The sequence below is a fragment of the Epinephelus lanceolatus genome, chromosome 13 (assembly GCF_041903045.1).
Source record: "Epinephelus lanceolatus isolate andai-2023 chromosome 13, ASM4190304v1, whole genome shotgun sequence".
Taxonomy (NCBI): Eukaryota; Metazoa; Chordata; class Actinopteri; order Perciformes; family Serranidae; genus Epinephelus; species Epinephelus lanceolatus.
In genome coordinates, this window is record NC_135746.1 from 17,094,546 (window position 1) to 17,120,016 (window position 25,471).

The following is a 25,471-nucleotide window of genomic DNA, read 5'->3' on the forward strand; positions in this document are numbered from 1 at the left end:
CATGTGTGTAGGAGCATACTGCAGTACAAGCTCTCCATTGTCTTCATGCTTACATAAAACTAGACCCAGTTTTCTGCTACAGGGCACTAGTTTATGTAGACACAATAGGCCAAGGTAGCTGAGCCATTATTCCAAGAAATTAGCGTGGCTGGAACTGAAATCAATTCAGTAGCCACACACTGTGCTTTTTCTCTCAGACTCACCTAAGTAGCACATCACACACTAAATCATTGTCAGAGCTCTCACTCAAATTGGTAGTATAGAATAAAAGACTGATGTATTCAGGAGTTGTACAGTAGGTGGTCCAGGCAAGCCAATTTTCATATCTAGGTTATGTGATGTCCCAGAAGAGACTGTGCAGACTGCAGATCACACACCAGTCAGTGGAAAGTTTAAACAAATTTGTGTATTTTGTCTTTTTGCAGCTACACACTGTGGTGGTCAGCAGGAATCTTGTCCTACCTCCCAGTGCCCTATGATGAAGGTACGTCTTCACTATATGATATCAGCAATAATGTCTGCAACATCTATAATATGTAACCACAGAAGTCTTTTTTATTTATTTATTTTATATTTAACCCATATTTAACCAGGTAGGTCCCATACAGCCAAACAACCACAGGTTTCTTTCCCAGCTCAGTCTGTGCACTAGAATCAGACCACAAAACTATGCGTTAAGATCTCAGACTATAGCTACAGTCAGATCTCTGCTCAATCAAAGTACAAATGTACGAAGTGAGTTTGCCCAGTATGGCCTTTATAAATGAACAAATACCAGTGACCAAGTCTACGAAAGGTCAAAGATAGCCAACCAGCAGGCTGGTTAAGTTCATCCAACTTTCTGAGTTGGAAATTGGACTGCAGGAGGCAGTCCAATTGAAATTTCCAACTGGGAAAACACCACATGTATGTTATGTCTAAAAACAGGTATCTGCACATGTCAAGTCATGGCAAGTAAATTGTCTGTGTGGAGAGGCGGAACACATTTGCCAAAATGCAGTTTCAAAACCCACTGACTGTCGTCTGAAGCTGATTTAGCTTTCTGTCAGCCTTATCTGCCTATATCTCGCACATTTTCTCTTTCTCTTTGATTTAGTCCAATGCAACTGCTGTCATCAATGCACAAGAACCGCCAGTTCTAAAAACAAACAAACAAACAAACGGGGAAATAATAATATATTACAGCCTGGGCCGGGTTGGGCCTAGTGGGCTCAGGCAGAAAATCAAAGCTCTATGGCAAATAGAAGAGGAAGTTTTGGTGCAGTTATTCACTGGCTACAGCAGATCTGTAGCCGGAAATATTGGCCTTTGCCCCCAGAGGCTTTTTCATTGTCAGATGATAGTCTATGGGTTCTTGGTTATGTAACAGAAGCAGCTACAGGTCAATGCCTTGATCCATTTAAAGTTGTTTATTACCTCCGCCAAGGAGGTTATGTTTTCGCCAGCGTTGGTCTGTTTGTCTGCAAAATAACTCAAAAAGTTCTGAACGGATTTTGATGAAATGGGACAAGGAATAGATGATAAAATTTTGGTGGTGATCGGTTGAAGCGAAGTGGATAAAATAATAAAATGGTGGGAAATCCGAGCTGCTTGGCGGAGGTCTGCGCTCTCCGAGTGCTTTTCTAGTTGCTTTTCAAGCTTCAAGATGAAGGTGAATCAGTGGCCATCGGAAGTATTCTAGGTTTGTGTGAATTCATCATTGCCAGGATTTTTTAGGAAAATTGTACTAACACAGCTAGACACTGTAGTTTTTCATAAAGGGAGGAAGAAATGTATTTGCTGGGCGCTGTTTCTGTCTGCAGATTTGGTATACAGGGCATTTTTATAGTAGAAGAACAGTGTGTGACAGATCATTATAATGAAAAAAAATGTCACTCGGTACAACATTGTGGGTCATTGGACTTCTATTTAACAGTTTTTGTACAATAATGCAGCACAGAGAAATAAGATATATCAAGCTTCAGCTACACAGGTGATACTTATTATTTGGTTACATTCATTGTTAGTTTTGTTTTTTTATGGTACATGTTTTAAACTTTGTTTTTTTTTTCTATGTGTTTGCTTGTGCGTTCTGGTGTGGCTGCAGTCTCATGTGAGGAGACCATGAAGAAGGTCAAAGTGAAGAGAGTCAACCGTTTTGAGGAGAGCATTGACATTTACACAGAATTCTTCAAACCTTATGAACTTACCTCCTTTGATGACACATTCTGCATCGCCATGACCAACTCTGCAAGGTGAGTACACACACATGCAAAACCCTTTCGATTTTTTTTTTTTACATAAACCCCCCAAAATGGACTGTAATCTACAGGCAGAGATGTTTTTCATCTTACTGCAGCGTTGAAGTTATTGCTTAAAAATTGGTGAGGTGTGAATCGACATTGCAGATTTGGTTGACAGTAAACAACTCTGATAATAGTGTACCAAACATTCATTAGCTCTAATTATGATGATATTACAGGATGTCAGCTAATGAGTTTCCCTGCTATATGTGTTCATAAAGGGAATTTATGCCCAAGACTGTCGGAGTGGATCCAAGCCCGTTCACAGTCCGCAAGCCAGAGGAAACAGGGAAATCAGTGCTGGGGTGAGTGTATCTCAGGCAACGTACGTGTCCACCTTTGTGATGTTTTGGTTGGTGTTTTCTTTATTCAGTTTTTAATGTAATAAATCCCATGTCACTGTGCCCTCACACACGTGGCTTCATTTGACACTGTGTTCTCAGGTTACCAAAAACAAGGCTTTGTCCTTTTTCCCATCTTTGTTTAGAACACACAGTGTTTAATTTACCTGTCATGAACTCCATGTGTGTGTGTTGGCATATATTTTTAAAATAATCACTCCTGCACACACATACTGTGAGAGAATAACTCCTTGATTAAAAACCTCATGTGCTGATGAGTCATAATTGTCTCCCCATTACAGCAGCACAGCATGACAACAACTGCACTACACCTGGCCGATCTGATGTTCTGTACTGCTTTAATGTTTTTCTTTAATGTTTATTCTTTAGTCTTTATTTGGATCCCCATTAGCCTCTACAGAATGGTGGCTTGTTCTCTTGGGGTCATCACCAAGATGATAACAAAAAAACCAAACAAAAATTTAAAATCACATGGTATCGATAAAACAAGAAAAGGCAAAACAAGCCAAATATAAAGATAAGAAAATAAGTAGAATGACTGAAATTATATAAAAATATGGACAATAGGAGCTTACAATGAAGACAAAAACAAGATTGTCACAAATAAATAGCAATAAAAACAACACTAATGTTGGTGAAGCAACAAAAAAAGTGAAGTCATCCGCATTCATAACTACATTGGTGTTTTTAACACTTATGAAAATGTGAAATTAAAAGTGGACCAAAGCAAGTACCTTGTGGAACGGCGCCATATTTTTATGCTGACAGAAAAGCCCCAACTAGTTTCCTGTCATCCATATTTTTTAACCATTGATCACTCAGCTGTACTAATGCTGTGCTACTTGAATGTTCATCACTGGAATTCACCAGCTGAGCATAAGTTCAAACATAGCCGAGTTTGAACGTAATTTTTAACTTCAGTCGGAGTTTATGTGTTACTAAATGTTTAAGGGTTGCATCAGCTGAATTAGTTCCATCATATGCGTAAATTTAAAAATTCAATCTTATGCCTAGCCCTTAGTAGGTGTAGAGTCTACCATGAAATAGCAAATGATATGACAGCTCCCTCACAGTGAAGCCTAAACATCTTGATAGTAGATGGGACATGGGCCAAATGAAAACAATAAAGTACATGTCAAAAAACTTTTCCCAAAAAAAAGGTTTCTGTCATTTTAGGTTGTACTTACCACACTGATGTATGTTCAAGTGTTTAAGTCTATAATAAGTGTGGTTTTAATTACATATTTGATGCAATGAAAAGAGGGTTTGACATCATGATTGACAGCTATGTGTGGCAATCATGCCCGAGATCAGTGGCGCTGCTTGCGATAGGTTGGACAGGTGTATGGGCGGGAAATTGATACCACAGACATGGCTACTGCACAGACTCTGGCTCCAAATGCCATCACCAGCGCAAGATGGTTTATTTTGCCTTCATTTTGGTACAGTTGGAGTGAGTGGAGACATGTTGTCCATCATTATATACAGTCTATGGGCATGAGTGCAACCAAACACTAACTTAATAGTTTCAACGCAGGGTTAGAGAACTTATGTATAGCTGCTGCAACATGCTGCTGGTCTAGCATGCTGTGATTTTATCAATAGACCATTTTTATCAAAATAATTTAACATTTTATCAAGTATCTTATTTGGCACAGGGAGTATAATAACAGGTTGTCAACTGTAGATCATTCATAAATGAGTCAGCATTAAATCTTTTATATGATCTGTGGTAGACTGTCCTAACTCCAGACTTTGGCATTTTAGTCTTTATTGTTCAAGCTGCCAAATAATGGTCTCTCCATCCCACTGACACCGCCTGTAAACACAGCTCATGTATGTCAGTGAAAATAGGATCACTACAGGTTGAAGTATAAACACCCTCCATGGTTGTGGAAGTTTTTGGAGGTTGAGTCACAGTGTGAGTAAGATTGCAAACATCCGCCATAGAAATCAGCTTCTTATGTAATGAACAGTTCTTAGAAAACCAGTCAGTATTCAGCTCATGAAGATGGAATGTGTCCTCACTTTCATCTGTCAGTACACCTAGAGTTTCACATACTCTATCCAGATACTTTACATTGGAACTGGGTGGCCTGTAACAACGACCTAGAATAAACTAAATAAGAGTATGAAAGGGGAATGAAGTTCACCGTCATTGTTTATAATATCTTTCTGTAGTACAACCACAATCTGTATCGCTATCTGTAAGTTTACAGTATATTAGGCCAGGCCAAATAAGCAACTATCACCATCAGATTAAAAAGGAAGACTAATTCCAGCTTTCATAACAACTCTCTTATGTCACTGAAGTGGGCATTGCCCAGAGCTGCCCAGTAACAACAAAACTGCAGGGAAAACGAGGCACATTCTGGCTGTACTCGCAGAAGCAAAGACGTGAGAGAAGGTGGAGTTTGGACTGGTTCTGAATATTTTTGAGTAATCTTAAAAACACTCACTCACAACATTCAGTGACTCAGCCAGGCTTTTCTTGGCAGAGGTGGGAAACGCCGAGCTCCAGAAGGATTATAGCTGAATAATGAAAGAGGCACTTTGGACAACCTCAGTAGAGGGATGGTGGGCCCGAGCCAGGGATACTCAACTTGCTTTGTCCCAGAGCCACTTTTGCTAAATGACAGGAGGCCAGGGGCCAATAGACAAATATTAATAAACAAACGTTTAAGGTATACCTTGAAGGTTTGTCAGTTACTGTCTGCAAACACGCTCGCCAGTGAAAGTGAAAGTAAAAGACAAACCCAGGCTGACTATTGTTTGGCATTTTGCCTTACTATATTTTGTTTTTCTGCGCTGTCTCTTGGATGCCTGTTGCTGACAGTCTGGCACCTGGTCATTATATTTTGTTAAGCCCTGACCTCACCTGAGTCCTGTGGGGGTACATGCACATCAACATCCCAAAAACAAATAAAAAAATACGAAAATACAGACGGAGGGCAGAGTCTGCAGGAAAATACACCACCACACACTTCTAGTGGGTCGTAAGTGATGATTGGGGGGAATTACTTCTGTATGAGTCTATACATGTTTTAATGGTATATCATTAATAATAGTTATCAGACAAGTTGAATAAACGAAGCAAATAAAGTTGCAGCAGCCTTGTGCAGATCAGATGTACCCAGAGGTGGTTCTAGGATTTGAGGACTTTCAGGACTCAGCCCAGACCTCTGCAGGGGGTCTGGGGGATCCTCCCTTGACACTTTTCTTCATGTTATTTATAAAGAAGGTCTATTTTGATCATTTTTAAAAATGCATTATTGCACCTTATGTACATTCAGAGTTCAAAACAAGAAATAATATACCAGTGTGAACTAAGTCTGAGTTCACCCAAGGTTCTTGAAGTGCTTGAATTTTGAGAGGAAGATTCAAAATAACCCACTTTTTAACAAAGTACTTGAAAAGTCCTTGAAATTCAAGTGAACCACAGAGCGCTGTCCTATATTTTCACCAAAGAATTAAATTGCTCAACCCTTTCGGGGCGGCAGTAGCTCAGTCCATAGGGACGTGGGTTGGGAACCGGAGGGTCGCCTGTTCGAGTCCCCGTCCGGACCAAAATAGGTCACCTGTTCAAGTCCCCGTCCAGACCAAATATGGAGCGTGGACTGGTGGCTGGAGAGGTGCCAGTTCACCTCCTGGGCACTGCCAAGGTGCCCTTGAGCAAGGCACCGAACCCCCCAACTGCTTGGGGTGCCTCACCAAGGGCAGCCCCCTCACTCTGACATCTCTCCACTTTGTGCATGTATAGGTCCTGTTTGTGCATGTGTGTGTATTTAGGAGCTGTGTGTAATTGACAAGCAAGAGTGAAAACATTGAATTTCCCCTCAGGGGGATTAATAAAGTAAATAAACTTAAAACTTAAACTTAACTTAAACTTCTTTTTATAAATTCATCGTCTTATTTCACCATGGTGCGCTTTCCCTCCCTGCCCAACGTAGTATTGTTTTTTGTTGTTTTTTTTACTTCGCTCCACTGTTAAAACCCCACAAATACACAAGGCCATTTTTGGCATGGCTAAATTTAACACGACTTCACATAACGAGCCAGCTTTTCACAGTGATTTGTTTTCCTCTCTCTCCAGCAGTGTGCCATTGTAATAGCTTTCCTTGGTCTGCTTTCAGATGGTTTTATCACATACAAATGTTTTAAATTTTAATACAGTTATGCCTAAAAAGAGTGTGATGATTAAGCCATAGCTGAAAATAGAGACGCTGATTACACCATTTATTTGTTTTAATGAAAATTTCCTTTTTTAAATACATTGGCTTATTTGCTTTGAGTGACATCCTTGAAAATAAAAAAGTAGTGCTTGAAAAGTCCTCGAATTTCATTTTGTAATGTCTGTGTGTGAACTAGAATTGTCGTGTCATGTTCTCGCCCTGTTATATTTATCCTTTAGTAAAAATGTTAAATTGTATGCCCTCAATGGCAAATCTTCCAGTGGTATTGAAATGTATTGAATATCAGTGTTGCCAAGTATCTGGGTTTTTTTATTACATAAGTTCTTAATATGACAAATACAAGTTAAACTATAGGTAGCCTACTAGAATAATATAATCAGTTGCTTTTTCAGATCACTAAATACATGTTGGTGCTGCTGCAAAAAAGGCTGAGGTGATATGAACAAACTGAAAATGTTATCTTATTAGATAAACAGATGTTGACAAAGTTTTCCTTTGGGGACATGGTTTACAGTTGAAAAAAGGTTTAAAGTATCGTGACTTAAAGTATCGTGATAATATCGTATCGTGGATCCCCTGGTGATTCCCATTCCTAGTATTGTATCAAAGTTATAATAAAGTAAAGATCAGGACAGCACTCCAATTTGACTTTTTAATATTGCCACACATTGTTTAAAAGTTTAGTTTGAACCCTGTCAATTTATTTTTCATTGCGAATTAGAAAATGGTCGCTGGGCCACCTGGCACCCTATTGCAGGCCAGGTTTGGCTTGCGGGCCACAAGTTGAGCATCACTGATCTCTGCTCTGTCTTTTTCTTGGTTATCAAAAAGTGTTTAAGGAATTAGTCAGTTTGCTGTGAAAGTACACGGTGCCATAAGGGGCGACTAATTGGCTCAGAGGTAGAGCGGGTCATCCACCAATCGAAAGATCAGCGGTTTGATCCCTGGCTCCTCCAGTCTGCATGTCGAAGTATCCTTGAGCAAGATACCGAACCCCAAATTGCTCCCAATGGCTGTTCCATCACACATCCATGTGTGAGTGTGTTAAGACTGTAGCAGGTGGCACCTTGTATGGTAGCCTCGACCACCAGTGTATGAATGTGTGTGTGAATGGGTGAATGTGACTCGTAGTGTAAAAAGCGTTTTGAGTGGTTGGATGACTAGAAAGGCGCTATACAAATGCAAGTCCATTTACCACTGCTGCTGTGGGGTGTAATTTAGCCTCTTAAAGCTCTCAGAGTCCTGCTGCTGACTACATTTTAAATGATACACGGTCTCATTACATTGAGATAATAATATTTTTCAAAATTATATAGACAGCTAATTTCTTGACAGCTCAGTGTGCATGTGTGTGTTGGTGCATATGTTCATCTTTTTGGATGTTTGTGGATATTTGCAGCAACAAGACCAGTAAGGAGGAGACACTGCTCCAGAGGAAGACTGCAGCTAGCGCACCTCCTCCCCCGAGTGAGGAGGCCATCAGCAGCACATCAGAGGACGACTCCGAGGAGGACCGCGATGACGACGGGTCTGTGTCCCAGCGCTCCACACCGATCAAACTGCTAATCGAGTCTGGCGAGAGCACTCGCACACAGGAGGTATGAAAACACAAAGCATCTAACAACCAATGTCTGGAGATAGATTAACGTTCACGAGGAAACACATTTACACTGCAGCAGTGTTATACTGTAAGATCAGAATCAAAACACTCAACGAAGAAAATGAACACATGTGAGACTAACTTAATTTATATCCTTATTGTTTAATATGGAGGAAACAAAGCAGCCTATCAAATGAGGTCCTCTAATGATTCGAGGATATGAAATCTCCGCTAAGGACCTTAGGGAAATGTCATCGCAGTTCAGGCTATGTTGAAGCCACCTGCTGTATTTTCGGGCACAGAAGCTTTTTGCATTCCAATTTGAGTTTGTCACCCTAATTGTATTTTCTCCTCTTCACTCCCCCGAGTCTCCAAAAGAAATTAGTTCTGTGTTTCTGTTTGCGTCAGACGGAAGAGAAGACATCAACTTAATCAGCCTCAGTGACGGGGGTTTCCAGAACCATGGGTTTGTGTTAATGTTGGTTTAGGGAGGATAAAAGAGAGCTTTGGTGTTTATATTGTTATTCTTCTCTTTTTTTCTCCATGTCTTCGCATAACAAACTCAGTTCTCTACATGTACAGTACTGCACACATGCCATGAGGAAAGCAACGCTGTATGTATCCCTGTATGACTTAACTTCTTGATGCACGCAAGTATGTCTTGATTAAATGCCCCATTTGGAAAGCTGGCCAGAAATGAATATTTGAGTAAGACCTACACTCACCTGCCTGAATTCTTGGTGGCATAGATTCAACAAGGTGCTGGAAACATTCCTCAGAGATTTTGGTCCATATTGACATGATAGCATCACAAAGTCGCTGCAGATCTGTCGGCTGCACATCCATGATGAGAATCTCCCATTCCACCACCAAAGGTGCTCTATTGGATTGAGATCTGGTGACTGTGGAGGCCATTGGAGTGCAGTGAACTCATTGTCATGTTCAAGAAACCAGTTTGAGCTTTGTGACATGGTGCGTTATCCTGCTGGAAGTAGCCATCAGAAGATGGGTACACTGTGGTCATAAAGGGATGGACACGGTCAGCAACAATACTCAGGTAGGCTGTGGTGTTTAAACCATGCTCAGTTGGTACTAAGGGGCCCAAAGTGTGCCAAGAAAATATCCCCCACACCATTACACCACCACCACCAGCCTGAACCGTTGATACAAGGCAGGATGGATCCATGACACCAAATTCTGACCCTACCATCTGAATGTTGCAGCAGAAATCCAGACTCATCAGACCAGGCAACGTTTTTCCAATCTTCTATTGCCCAGTTTTGGTGAGCCTGTGTGAACTGTAGCCTCAGTTTCCTGTTGTTAGCTGACAGGAGTGGCACCTGGTGTGGTCTTCTGCTGCTGTAGCCCATCTGCTTCAAGGTTGGACGTGTTGTTGGTTCAGAGATGGTCTTCTGCAGACCTTGGTTGTAACCAGTGATCATTTGAGTTACTGTTGCCTTTTTATCATCTTGAACCAGTCTGGCCATTCTCCTCTGACCTCTGGCATCAACAAGGCATTTTCACCCAGAGAACTGCTGCTCACTGGATATTTCCTCTTTGTCGGACCATCCTCTGTAAACCCTAGAGATGGTTGTGTGTGAAAATCCCAGTAGATCAGCAGTTTCTGAAATACTCAGATCAGCCCTGCCATGTTCAAAGTCACTTACATATCCTTTCTTCGCCATTCTGATGCTCAGTTTGAGCTTCAGCAGGTCATCTTGACCATGTCTACATGCCTAAATGCATTGAGTTGCTGCCATGTGATTGGCTGATTAGCTATTTGCAATAAACACTCAGTAGAACAGGTGTACCTCATAAAGTGGCCGGTGAGTGTACCTCAAACATGAAATGAGACACTAGCTTTTATTTAATGACATTTCAGGTATAATCTATATTTAAAAAGGGGTCAAATTGATCATCCATCTTGCACTTTTTGGTCTCAGTTACCTTCAGCAATAGGGCTCAGCTAGTTTCTGATTATTTCCTTGCTAAAGATGATCTTTTAATCAAAAAAGCCATTCATAAGGTAGTTCAGAAGCCATATGTGGTTTGAATTATGTATTGCTTTGTAGCATTGACCTCCATAAGGTCCTTTTGTCTTGGCTTGTGTAATTCTGACACACTGTCTGTACAGGAAGCATTCGTTCTGAAACTAACCTGCCATGTCTGCAGCTTCTCATGCAGCACACTCTTTATTCTGTCCAGCATGATCAGGATTTTGCTTGGGTTTTATAGAACAAGTCTCCTTTCTCAGTCTCGTGTTCGCTTGTGTTAGTTTAGTGGGAACTGTAGCAGAATGGTCTGTTCTTCTCTGGCTTCCTCCTCTAAGGCCCATGTATCATTAAAAAGTGTATGTAGGACATGTGCCGTGGGATTTTGTCTGCTTTTAGGACATCAGGTGAGATGTGGTCACCTGCAGGTGTCTTGTCTGCCTTCATTTTTTTGTGTCACATTTAATCTCCTCTTTGGGTTGCTTATTGATGTGAAGGTCTAAGTCTGCTTTGACAATATCCGTACTTGTCTCTGGACAGATCTGAAAAGAGCAAACGTATCCTTGTTTTTTGTTAATAATATGTAAGAGATCTGATTTTTTGGGAGTCATTTGTGATTTTGTTCAGTTTTAGTTTTGATTTTTTTGTATTTTTCTACAATTTAAATTCAAATTTTCTCATCTTAGACTCCAAAACATTAAGATTAGCTCTGACAAAACATTTTGTAGATTAGTACTACTGTCTGTTTTGCCTTTACTTTTTGTTTTTTTGGCCACTTAGGGGCAGCTGAACAAGTTGATATCACAAGATCTAACTTATTATCATCGTATTAAGTGCAAACAGTTTCCTATTTACACATCAAGCAGACCAGCAACAACTCTGTTTTCATCTCCACCAACCTCAGAGGGAAAAATATGGCTTTTTAGCAGTGAAATGTTCCACTACATCCACCAACTAACCGCAAACAGCAGCCTGCTGTGATTAGAAATAAGGGTGATGAAAGCAGTTAGAGTTGATTCGGCCAGAAAACCAAAACAGTGAGCTGAGAGAGGCTAAAAAACTCTGTAGAGCCGAGGAGAACTGCAAAGTTTGGTAATAATTCTCTGCCTTGTCACTGAAAGTGACAGTTTTCACATTTCACATTGCTGCTTGATCAATTTAACCAATAATTAACAAAAAAAAATATACATTAGTGCAGCTTTAAAGTTTTCTTGCCTCAGTCTGTATCTATAGATATCCCTGTGGACGTCATTGTGTACCCACTAACAGATGAGATAAATATATTTCTGCTTTCTTTACTAAGCCTCACACTATATAGTTCACCACATGCCTTTATGTGTATACATAGAGTACAGTATAGCTGTGACAAATTTCCAGAATGCGTCATCACTATATCAGTATCTATTTCACGCCCCAGGTGGAATGGTCGCACCCTCATATCCCTGTTCACCCAGATACCAGCAGTGAGAACACCAATCAGCTCAAGTAGTAGGTCAGTGTGTCAAGGAGAGGAAACATATTTCTTTAGTATATTAGAAATATCATGCCTCATAAAGAATCGCTAGTGAGGTGTAAATTGTTGATTGCTGCAGTGGGGTAAGATGGTTAATGACAGTCCCTGGTACATGCCATTATAAGGGGCCTTGGTGCACACTAGTCATTGGTTATAAGGCACACACTCATGCACCATTAGGCGTGTATACACATGTCCATGGGTTGGCAGCTGTTTATTAAAAAAAAAGGAATCTAGTCCTTCTCTCCTGCTGTTATTTTCTCTGTCGTCTTTCCTTATCGCCACTTTCAGTCTAAAAAAGCATGACTGCCCGCTCACCTTGTCAGTCTTGATCATTTTTGCACTTAAACTATCAAACAACTGTATCATCACATGATAGACTTGACGTTTGACAACAGCAACGTAAATAATATTCATCAATCACCACTGCATATCTGTATATGACAGAAATACCAAAGTAAATAAGACAATATTTATTTAATTAGGTTTTTATGCCTTATTAATAGTTTATGTAGAGTAAGCTTATCATTTTGTTATAGATTGCTACTAACTATTTTTCCCACCAAAAATGAAAACCATAATAGAGAGGGGTTTGCTTTTTTTGGTCGCAAGACTATCACAGACAACCGCTCACGCTCACACTCACACTCACACCTACAGGCAATTTAGAGGAACCAATAAACTTGAAGTGCATGTCTTTGGACTGCGGGAGGACGCCGGAGAAAACCCAAAGTGACATGGGGATGAACAGTCAAACTGCACACAGAAGGGCCCCAGCTGGCAGATTCAAACCTGGAACCTTCTTGCTGTAAGGCCACAGGGCCACCCTATGTCAGTATTTTCTTATTTTCCTCTTATCTTGGTTTGTTCAGGACGTTTCTGGGTGTCAGCCTTTAGTTAGCTGTGTGTACCCCCCAGACAGTAGCTATGTTGTACACCTCTGGGCATCCAGACACCAGCATTATCAACTCCATCTTGTTGTCTGCTTCTGTGATGCCAGCCTCCTTCTATTAGATTGGCCAAAGCCAGGCGGCAACGCTAGAAGTTCAACAGAATTGAGTGTGTGAGACAGAGCAAAATGTGTGTGGGCAGCAACCGCTTCATACCCCTGCCGCCATGTTCGAAACCGCTTCCCCACTGCCGTCCTAACTCCATTGAAATGACAGCAGGCGTTGAGTTGCTGCACGGTGGTTTAAAAAGCAGCTTAAGGTGCTGGAGTCCATAACAAATCAGCAAAATAGAGATTGTTTATCCAAAAAAGTGCCAGGAATGGATGCTCTGTAACCCCAGACAGAGGTTCGCGCTAAGTCCCAGATGTCCTCAAATCCTAGAAGCGCCCCTGCATACGTGTGCAGGACTTCTGACTGGCCAATGACCTCTTGTCATTTTGCAAAAGTGGCCCCCAGGCAGAGCAAGTTGAGTATCCCTGACCTACAGTATGTGCAACTTCCTGAAATGAGCTTGCAAAGGTTAGAGGAGGAGTTTTGTAAAGTGGAGACTTCAGTGGGTTTTTTTTCTGGGAGGCACAGCAAGCACTCTATCATGTAACTGTTGTCTTTTTTTAGCATTTGGTGTAAAACGTGTGGTCAGGTGTTGTCAGGGATTGTCGCTTGAAGCTGCCTCTTGTTGTGGGTTCTGCTCCAGAGCCTGGTTCTTTTGCTGGACACTTTTTCCAAACAAATACAACATGCTAACGTTATTAGCACAAGCCTATGGCATTGTACATTGTATATATTAATGAAGAAAGACAACACGCACTCTCAAAAAAGAGGAAAAAAGTCTGGAGGTGCTCGGCAACAGAACAACAGTATAAACAAGAAAAAGCCAGCAACACTCGGTGTCCTTCGTTGGCAACTTTTAATATCTCACTGGTACAGATAGTTAAACACACAGACCGGTTTCGACAAGTGTCTTCCTCAGTGTGTGAAAAGACAGAAAAGCAGGATGAGACATGCAGAAATAACCTCCACTCCCAATCACATAGCTGCATGGCATTAGGCAATCACCAGAGCACCAAGCAGAATCCTGGTAATCATAGACAAACATCTCATAGAAGAGAAAAAAGTACAAAACATGTATCAGTAGGTATTAACTGGACCAATATCAAGAAAACACATCTATAATATGAAGTGCCTAAGAGTAATAAATACTTTCTGAGTACACCCAAAAAAAAAACAAAACATATACAGTACAGGCCAAAAGTTTGGACACACCTTCTCATTCAATGAGTTTTCTTTATTTTCATGACTATTTACATTGTAGATTCTCACTGAAGGCATCAAAACTATGAATGAACACATGTGGAGTTATGTACTTAACAAAAAAAGGTGAAATAACTGAAAACATGTTTTATATTCTAGTTTCTTCAAAATAGCCACCCTTTGCTCTGATTACTGCTTTGCACACTCTTGGCATTCTCTCCATGAGCTTCAAGAGGTAGTCACCTGAAATGGTTTCCACTTCACAGGTGTGCCTTATCAGGGTTAATTAGTGGAATTTCTTGCTTTATCAATGGGATTGGGACCATCAGTTGTGTTGTGCAGAAGTCAGGTTAATACACAGCCGACAGCCCTATTGGACAACTGTTAAAATTCATATTATGGCAAGAACCAATCAGCTAACTAAAGAAAAACCAGTGGCCATCATTACTTTAAGAAATGAAGGTCAGTCAGTCCGGAAAATTGCAAAAACTTTAAATGTGTCCCCAAGTGGAGTCGCAAAAACCATCAAGCGCTACAACGAAACTAGCACACATGAGGACCGACCCAGGAAAGGAAGACCAAGAGTCACCTCTGCTTCTGAGGATAAGTTCATCCGAGTCACCAGCCTCAGAAATGGCAAGTTAACAGCAGCTCAGATCAGAGACCAGATGAATGCCACACAGAGTTCTAGCAGCAGACCCATCTCTAGAACAACTGTTAAGAGGAGACTGCGCCAATCAGGCCTTCATGGTCAAATAGCTGCTAGGAAACCACTGCTAAGGAGAGGCAACAAGCAGAAGAGATCTGTTTGGGCCAAGAAACACAAGGAATGGACATTAGACCAGTGGAAATCTGTGCTTTGGTCTGATGAGTCCAAATTTGAGATCTTTGGTTCCAACCGCCGTGTCTTTGTGAGACGCAGAAAAGGTGAACGGATGGATTCCACATGCCTGGTTCCCACTGTGAAGCATGGAGGAGGAGGTGTGATGGTGTGGGGGTGTTTTGCTGGTGACACTGTTGGGGATTTATTCAAAATTGAAGGCACACTGAACCAGCATGGCTACCACAGCATCCTGCAGCGACATGCCATCCCATCCGGTTTGCGTTTAGTTGGACGATCATTTATTTTTCAACAGGACAATGACCCCAAACACACCTCCAGGCTGTGTAAGGGCTATTTGACCAAGAAGGAGAGTGATGGAGTGCTGCGGCAGATGACCTGGCCTCCACAGTCACCGGACCTGAACCCAATCGAGATGGTTTGGGGTGAGCTGGACCGCAGAGTGAAGGCAAAGGGGCCAACAAGTGCTAAACACCTCTGGGAACTCCTTCAAGACTGTTGGAAAACCATTTCAGGTGACTACCTCTTGAAGCTCATGGAGAGAATGCCAAGAGTGTGCAAAGCAGTAATCAGAGCAAAGGGTGGCTATTTTGAAGAAACTAGAATATAAAACATGTTTTCAGTTATTTCACCTTTTTTTGTTAAGTACATAACTCCACATGTGTTGATTCATAGTTTTGATGCCTTCAGTGAGAATCTACAATGTAAATAGTCATGAAAATAAAGAAAACTCATTGAATGAGAAGGTGTGTCCAAACTTTTGGCCTGTACTGTATGTGAAAGAAAAAGAAAAATAATACAAAAAGTAAGCTGGTTTTCTTTCATTAATTTTTTTTAAAACAGATCCATCTGCTGCCCAGATCCAGATCTTTACAACACAGGGCAGTGGTGGTCAAGGAAACGCATTAAGAGACCTGGATACAGCGTAGTGGGCTGGACCCCCGTTCATTTCTATGAAAGTTGCTCAGTGGTGCATGAGAGAATCTGTATTTACGTCTGGAACCTCCCATCTACAACGGGCTCAGATTCGGGAGTTACTCTCTTATCCTGAAGCCTACTTAAGGAATCTGATCCCATTTTAATTTGGTGGCGGGAACCTCTTGTGACTGCATGCCTTTGCTGACGTTGACCCCAGCAAGATTCAAACCCTGGACCTTCCGCCAAAAAATGTCCAACTGCCACGTACAAAATTACCCAGATGATTGGCACTACTTTTGCATCATTGGACCTATAGAGCAGTTGCACAAGAAATTTCTGCTAGCCAAGCCGGCTACGTCCAGTTTAACACTCTGCTAACTTGAGTGGGGACAAAATGATTTCATTGTGTGGCTCCTCTAGACTTTCCAAATGTTATTGAACCAAATGGATTAAATTCTGATAGTGAAACGGGGGTTATGACATTGAAAAAAAAATGTATCCACTGATTCTTTTGCCATTTAAGTCCATTGGAAAAAGTGGGTTGCAAATCACTGCCCAAGTGCTGGATTTCGACGACTGTGTATCATCCGCATAACAACAGTGGATTTTTTTTTTTTTTTTTGGTAAGATGCCTGAAATAAGATCTGTGGTCAACACAAGCTGAAGAGATATTTGCATTTTGTTATACAACATAAAAATCTGACAGTAAATACAAACTCTTATGAATTTTGACGCTTTAACTTATCTTAAATGAAGTCAGTTGCTAACAAGTGGCTAAATGAGACGGCTTTACAACCTCGTTGAAGTCATGTGACTGTGAGGTAGTTTGTTCATAGCCTTACATCAGATTTTTCTTTTCACTTAACTTGCATTCAGGCTTCAAAAATCATAAAAATGGTGTTCAAGGCAAAGGGGCCAACAAGTGCTAAACACCTCTGGGAACTCCTTCAAGACTGTTGGAAAACCATTTCAGGTGACTACCTCTTGAAGCTCATGGAGAGAATGCCAAGAGTGTGCAAAGCAGTAATCAGAGCAAAGGGTGGCTATTTTGAAGAAACTAGAATATAAAACATGTTTTCAGTTATTTCACCTTTTTTTGTTAAGTACATAACTCCACATGTGTTGATTCATAGTTTTGATGCCTTCAGTGAGAATCTACAATGTAAATAGTCATGAAAATAAAGAAAACGCATTGAATGAGAAGGTGTGTCCAAACTTTTGGCCTGTACTGTATATATATATATATATATATATATATATATATATATACAAAATACTACTTAGCAGTAAATGGTACAGTAAAAAAATATATAAAGTGCCACAGGTCAAAGCAGTAGAACATCATAATAAAAGGAGCTAAAGTCAGTCAGCACAGTAAAAGCACATAAAGTGCTGATATCACAGTAACCCCTCCTATATATAACAAGGCATACATTCTAGTACGGCACACAAACATGGCAGAATAAGGCATAGAATAGAACAAATGTAAATATGTCTAAATACATCTTAAACCCTATCAGGCATATTGACAGGGCAAACGGTATGAAAAACAGTAATAAACAACACTACAAAATTTTATTTTTTACAAAAAACAGCTCAAGAGAAGTTCCTCATTCATACCCTTCGGGTGTTCAGTTTGCAGCGTGTGGATCCAGAAGCCTTCACGTTGTAGCAGCCTTCTCTCTCTATCCCCCCCTCTCTTCATAGGTCTCGCTTCCTCAATGCCCTGAAATCTTAAGGAGCACACATCGTGGCCAGCAGTGTTAAAATGTCTTGCCACACATGTCTTTCTCATCTCTATTCCTGATGCTGCTCTTGTGTTCTGAGACACAAATCTTTAGTTCTCTCTTAGTCTTGCCAACATAGCATAACCCACATGGGCATTTTAGAAGATAGACAACAAATTTGGTTTTACATGAGATCCTACTCTTAATGGGGTATTTACATCCTGAATGGGGATGAGAGAAACTGTCACCTTTAATCATGGCATTACAGTGAACACAACTTCGACATGGATGATTACCCGGAGGTAGAGAGGATAAAAAGTGCTGAGGACGTACAAAATAATCTGCTCTGACTAGTTGGTCTCTTAAATTTGGAGCACGTTTGTGTGCAAAAACTGGAGGCTCTTTAAATAAATGACCAACTTGTGGATCACCTGCTAGAATATACCAGCGCTGCCTCAAGCTATTCTTTATATCAACCGAGATGTTAGAGAAGGTGGTAGCACAAACCAGACCTAGAGTTTTTTAAAGGACAAGTCTTGGAGGTCAATAAAGATGTCCTGTCAATTTGTCTCACCCTGAGCATACACTCATTAAGAGCCCTTTCATCATAACCTTTAGTTAAAAAATGATCACACAGTTCCTTGGCTTGTTTATCAAAAGAGGCATCAGTGCTACAAATTCTTCTGACCCTTAAGAGCTGACTAAAAGGGAGACCTTTTTAAGGGCAGGTGGATGGAAGCTGGTGTAATCAAGGTAGCTGTTTGTATCAGTCTTTTTCCTATAAACGCTAGTGCTCAGTAGCTCATTTTTAGCAACCATGACATCAAGAAAAGGAATAGACTCATTGTTAAATTCAAGAGAAAACTTAATGGATGGCATCCTTGTGTTAATGTAACTTCTAAACTTTTCAAGTTGAGCTGTAGTACCCGAAAAAATAAAGAAAATATCATCAATATAACGATACCAACACTTCAGAAGGTGGAGAAAAGCATTATTATTGTACACAAATTCCACCTCAAAACTCCCCATGAAAAGATTACTGTAATTAGGCGAACACGCCGACCCCATAGCTACGCCTTGGCACTGCAAATAGTAAGCATCTTCAAACTTAAAGTAATTTTTGTTCATGATGAGTTCAGCCATGCTGACCAAAAAATCAGTGGGAGGAATCTGAGTCTCTCTCTGGTCCAAAAAATGTGTCTGAGTGCTTCTAAGCCTTCAGCATGTGGTATGTTAGTGTACAAGCTCGTGATGTCCATGGTACATAAAAAGTCTTTCTTTTGCAGATTTTGCAAAGACCCAGCTTTGTTAAGGAAATCTGTAGTGTCTTTAACAAATGAAGGCAGGTGAAAAACAAGATCCTTTATATGTAGGTCGATGTATTTGGATATAGGTTCAGTCGGGGATTGTGTACCAGCTACAATAGGACGTCCGGGTACAGGCTCAGCACAACTTTTGTGAATTTTTGGGAGAGTATAAAACACAGGATGCACGGGATATTTTTGATACAAAAAATTGAATTCATCTTGTAAAATAAACCCATCCTCCACTGATTTCTTAAGAAACAAATACACCTCTTAAAATTTTAAAGTGGGGTCACATGATAACGGTATATAGAATGACCTGTCACTGAGCTGTCTCAACACTTCATTTCTGTATGCGCATTTATTTTGAATTACAATAGCCCCACCCTTATCAGCCTTACAGATAACAATGTCAGAGTCATTAGGGAGGTTGAATAAAGCTTGTCTCTCACATGGGCTAACATTAGAGTGCATTTTATTCACATTACTGGATGTTAAAGCGCTCACCTCTTGTTCAGTAATTCTGCAAAAAGTGGCCACAGCAGGGTTGAGCACAGGAGGGACAAAGGTGCTTTTAGATCTCAGTCTGATGTTCACATTGGAATCAGGTAGAGCAGGACTTAGACCAGTAGGGACAGTCCGGACAGGAGTGTCAGCAACAGTCTGTGGGGGAAGTGGTACATGAGAAGGTCCTTTGTCAAAAAAAGCTCTCAATTTTATAGACCTGAGGAATTTAAACATTTCAACTCTAGTTTTGAATGAATCAGCTTTTCTAAAAGGGACAAAAGATAGACCTTTAGATAGGATAGAAATCTCCTCATCAGTCAGGGGCCTGCTAGACAGATTGATCACCGTCGTGCCGCTGTCTGGGATGTGGTGCCTCCGGCTGGAGCGGTGTCGTCTCCTGCCCCTCCTGGTCCGCCGCCTCAAGTCACGCTCCTCGTATGGTGCCGTTCCCCGGGTCCCGTAAAAAACGCCGCCTCTGGCTGTTGGTCAAAGATGCATCACTGCCGGACCCTCCAGATGATGGCAAACCCAGGTCCCTCTGGCGTCTGAAACGAGTGGTTTGGCCGTCTGACGTCATCCACGAGTATACTCGGCCATTTTTGTAGTCCATGATGTCTCTGTGGTACTTCTCAACCTTCGTCTCAGCTGGCTTTCTCTTGTTTACATTGTATATATTAGCCTAGTGAATGGCGGAGATTTCCTCTACGGGCCCCAGTGAAACCACACTGCTGCTCCGTGTGTATTCACGCCCCTGGATTGCAGCGTTTATAATACTTTGGTTCCAGATATTATTAAATAACATCAGTATGTGTGTGGTAACTCCTGCCCATAAATTGTCTGTCTGAATTTACATAGAAAATGACTGATTCAGTCTCATTCAGACACAAATTTGACATTTCCAAATGATGACTGTTTCTGTGGCCACAGTCCCAAGTGCTTTGTTGGCTGGTGACTCAGCAAGCAAGCAGCCATATGAAAGGAGTTACATTTCTTCCACTGTCAAATACGTCCAAATGCCTGGGAATTGTGGGTAAATCAGATCTTCGGGGATGAGATGGTGTTAAATCTTTGCTTGGCATCGTTTGAGCGCAGCTCCTGCTCTTTAAACACAGTTCCCTCCAGACGTTATTTCCTGTAGTGATAAAGATGTCAGACATGGTTCCACTGTCATCCTCTATCAGCAGGTGAAACCTAAAGCTGTTAAATCTGACCTGTGTATCAAATGGATAGTTTTTTCTTTATTCTCGTGAGCAGCATGGCTTTATGGATAGTTATAAAAATCTGTTAGCTGGTCTGTCATTCTGACACTTTGGGTCATCTGAAGTGTCTTTTGTGCCTAGAGGATGAATCTTTTTGGTGACCTGACAAGTTCACACAATTAACATACACTGGCCTAATGCCAAACGACTTTTCTGGGGATTTCACTAGGCTTGGGTGATTGGACGAATATATCGCCAATCGCCCATCGGCTGAGTCCATCACGGTTGGTTTCATTTTTGGCGATTTTTTGGGCGATTTTTGTCATTTTATTTTGCTGAATTAATGGTCTGTCTCCACAGAATTAAACTCAGTACATATAGTCCATAATAACTATGTAGAGCACAATTCAAAGTGTGTGCGTATTGGAACTGGCAGCTTCACACTGATTTCCGCCGAGTCTTTCACAAAACATGTCAGTGATGGCGAAGCTGAAAGTTACGGCCAGGGTCCACCGGCAACGGGAGCGGCGCGACACGTCTGCAGCGCGAGTCCCGTAGCAGCTCGCCCCCCCGTTAATCAATTACAGCGGCTGCAACGGGTGCGGCGCGACAACTACCAGCCGTGCTAAACACCCTCTCTGATGGCGTGCTTGTTGCCGGTATGCACAGATATTTCCGTGCCATGTTGGACATGAATGGGCTTGCGAGTTGCCGAGTTGTTTTTCTGACATGAGGTGGCGTTAATGTGAATTATACCATTCTGAAAGTCATTTTTCGATTCTTTCCGACATCACATGAATGCAACATCCCCCCTCTTTTTTTTTCTCCGCCACACACACAACTGCCGAATATATCGGCAACTGCCGGTTGATGGGCTGACGGTGGCCGGTTGGAAATTTTTAACATATCACCCAACCCTAGATTTCACTGTTGCAGACAAATTTCCAATGAATACGATCATAAGATTTTTCCTTTATTTGGTATAGGGCTCAGTCCGAGCTGGGTTAAGTCAGTCTTTTTCTTGTCTTGTTTTTCCGACAAAATCAAACGGAGGACAAAATCCAAAATGTAAAGTTTGAACGTAAATACAGTTTATCTTTAAGGATTTTATTGATGCAAAATCAACAATACTGTCAACATTTGATACCTTTTATTTGTGTTTCCAAAGTTATGAGTTCTTGTGGACATGTAAGGAAATAGTGACTTTCCACCAGGAGCAAGATGGGAAATAAACTCTAATGGAATCTAGTTGCAGTCCTGAAAATAGTGACCCTGCAAGATCACCAGTCTTTGCAAAGTCTTTAAGGGTGTAACTTCAAAGTCACATCATCTTAAGATGTGAGAGCTTGTCAGTCTTTTAAAGTCTTCATGGTAGGCATTAGGTTATTTCATTTAGTTCCACAATGAGGTTGACATTTATGGTTTTGGTGCAATGTCTCTACAGTTATTGGTGGGCTAGTTGAAAAGATAGATACCACAATCACAAGATAGAGCCAGGAAGCAATTAGCCTAGCATTAGGACAGGAAACAGGGAAGGAGCTAGCATTGCTCTGTCTACAAGTTCAAAGATTGGCCTAGTCATGCCTCTTAGAGTTGCTACACCTTATGTATTGTTCTCTCAAGAGTATTGTTTGGGTATCTGTACCACAAAGCATACTGCAGTCAAAACAGTCAAAGAGAACAATGGCAGAGCTGACTGCTTTACGGCCACTGCTGTGCACGCTGTTACATAACAAGCTTCTCTCAGTCTTAATAAAAAAGTAGGCAAAATACACCTTTTTTTTTCAGGACATTTTCCGAAACCGAGATACTGATAATTATTTTATTTTATGGCTAAAGATCCCAGATTTGAGCACACTGCTCTAACATGATATTGCATTTACGTTATATTTGCATCTCAAGGTGTGTTTCCATCCACCTCTTTTTCTGTGTATTTTCAATACGTGCAAAAAAGCCCTAGGTGGAAACGACAAAATTTGAAAAAGCTGTAAATATGGCAAAAGAGTTTTTACACTTGGGTGAGGTGGAAAAGTCAGTGTATCGATAAAACATGAATGCAGCTAAGTGCAATGAAAACAGATTCACCAAATTAATGATGAAGTACAGTCATTGCATTGACCGCTGCAAGCTCTCTCCGTTGTCTCTGGATGGCTTTTAACACATATTTCTGTCACCAAAACTCTTCCAAAGGCACACAGCTGTAATACTAGTTGTATAAAACTCTGTATTTCCATTGTCCAGTGTGTTCTCTGATTGACTGGCACTCTTTTGATTACATCATCTTGTTTGGCCTAGTTTTCTGCAGTGGCAACTGACTTGAAAATTATCACCACCTACTGCTTACCTGAACCACTCTCAGTATTCACAAAGTGGGTGAAAAAGCGCATACATTTGTATTTTTATCGCCCATTTTCCTTAAAATTTAGTTTAAAGTTTGTACTGTTTGGACGGAAACCCAACTTATTTGATGAGGTACCTCTAAATTGGCCCAGCAGTGCCTCTTACAGTTGCCACACCTTGTGTTTTGTTTGCTCTAGAGTATTGTTCGGGTATTTGCACCACAAAATAAAACAAAAAAGAAGTTTGAAATGGCAGGTTTTCAGTGACAACTGCTTCTAACTTTCCATCTCCATGAAAACTGCATGTTGCACAGGGGTTACCACAGGGGTTACCAGGGGTTACATGACCATGGTAACCCCTGTGCATGTTGCACAGGGGTTACCATGGTCATGTAAACCCAAGTCATTGAAAGTCAAGTCATGGAATTAGTAAAAATTACTCAAAGTTTTGGAAAAGTCATGGCATTTTTTTGCTTATGATAAAATAACTTGTTACAGTTATCATCTGTGGTTAACCTTCCATGTAATGTAACATAACAGCAACATAAATTTTATGTAGGCTAGCTAGAGCTGCTGCTCCTTTGTGTCGAAAGGGGTAAGTTGAGGTGGTTCGGGCATCTGATCAGGATGCCTCCTGTTAGAGGTGTTCCAGGCACATCCCACTGGTAGGAGGCCCTGGGGCAGACCCAGAATACGCTGGAGGGATTATATATCTCATCTGACCTGGGAACGCTTTGGGGTCCCCCAGGAGGAGCTGGAAAGTGTTGCTGGGGAGAGGGACATCTGGGGTGCTTTGCTTGGGGTGCTTTGCTTGGCCTGCTGCCCCCACGACCCAGCCCTGGATGAGCGGATGAAAATAGATGGATGGATGACGGATGGATAACAAGTCATGAAAAAGTTTTGACATTGTGTCCATGAAAATGTGTAGAAACCCTGGATGTATCAGCCCAAAGCTGGTATGTGTCAGCTGCCTTTCACCAATTGGATGGACACTGACGATGCTACAAAATGTCTACCTTTTTGTGCATCAAGAAAAAAAAAAATTAGCCTTGATTAAACTGAGCAGAAAATCACGATAAAACTCAACAGGACCGTTTCTGATCCTCAGTTAGATGTAAAGACTCTCCCCTCCCGGCTCCATCCGTCTCTTTCTCCTCCTGATTTATGATGTGTTTTCCGTAGGTTTTCTCTGCTCTGTCTTCTCGGGGCCTTGAGCATCGAGCTAGTCATGAATATTTTGGTCTGGACAGCTAGCTCACGTGTCGGGTGCACACACTCTCGTTCTCATGCGTCTCGTGTCGCTGCCTCTGAGCTTGTCCCTGAGAATGGATTGCCAGGGTGCCAGCACAAAACAAAACTGCTGAAATATTTAAACATCAGATCATTACTACGTTTGCCATGTAATTACACATGCTCATTTCATATTCCCCTCAGTATGGGCGTACGTGTGCCTGCATGAACATGGATAGATTTGCAATGTGTGTGGGTGTATGTATAAGCAAGTATGTGTTTACATGCTCGTCTGTGCTTTCACACACCATATGAATGTGTTTATACAGCAGTACGCGCGTGTGTTCTCGTGTACTCTGTGTTTGTGCAAGCCTCTGTGTGTTTTTGTGATTTTGTCTGTATGCCCGTGTGTGTGTGTGTGTGTTCACAGCTGCTGTGTCTTGGCTAGGGTCCTGGAACACCCCCCCCCCCCCCAGGCAGCTTGGATCAATACAAATACAGTGAAAACTGAATGCATTATGTTGAGCATATTGCAGTCAAAACAGTCAAAGACAACAATGGCAGAGCTGACTGCTTATGGCCACTGCTGTGCACACTGTTACATAACAAGCTTCTCTCAGTCTTAATAAAAAGCAGGCAAAATACACCTTTTGCAGGACTTTTAAAGAGTAAAGTTTCTCTCTTTTACATCTTAGATACTGTGAGGTTATTCTGTGGCTAAGGATCCTGGGTTTGAACACGATGACGGTATTGCATTTACATAATTTTTGCATCTCTAGGTGCGTTTCCTTCCACCTCTTTTTATGTGTATTTTCAATATGCGCATAAAAAACAACAAAAGTTAGAAAAAAATCTTCAAATATGGCAAAAGAGTTTTTATGCTTGGGTGAGGTGGAAAAGTCGGTGTTTCAGTAAAAAAGTAAATGCAGTTAAGATTCAGCAAATAAATGATGTTGCACAGTCATTGCATAGGCCACAGCAAGCTCTCTTTGTTGTCCCTGAATGGCTTTAACAGGCTTATGTATGCACATGTGGCTGTTACCAAAACTCTTCCAAAGGCATATAGCTGTAATATTAGCTGTTCAGTACTCTATTTCTATTGTCCAGTGTGCTCGTCATTATTGTACATTGATTGTTTTCATCGTTTGAAGTTTGACTGGCGCTCTTGTACTTACGTCATCTTGTTTGGCCTAGTTTTTCTGCAGTGGCACCTGACTGGATAATTAGCACCTCCTACTGCTTATCTTGATGAATCAACGCCCAG

At 41.2% G+C, this 25,471-nt stretch overlaps 1 protein-coding gene across 1 annotated transcript in view; it reads left to right on the forward strand.

The window, feature by feature from the left end:
• The window catches only part of fig4a (FIG4 phosphoinositide 5-phosphatase a), a 106,878-nt gene that overhangs the window by 60,080 nt on the left and 21,327 nt on the right, over nt 1-25,471 (forward strand). Inside the window, exons 18-21 of the mRNA XM_033649039.2 lie at nt 426-484; nt 2,087-2,234; nt 2,504-2,587; nt 8,237-8,435. Coding sequence (XP_033504930.1) covers nt 426-484; nt 2,087-2,234; nt 2,504-2,587; nt 8,237-8,435 — 490 coding nt within the window. The remainder of the gene's footprint in view (nt 1-425; nt 485-2,086; nt 2,235-2,503; nt 2,588-8,236; nt 8,436-25,471) is intronic.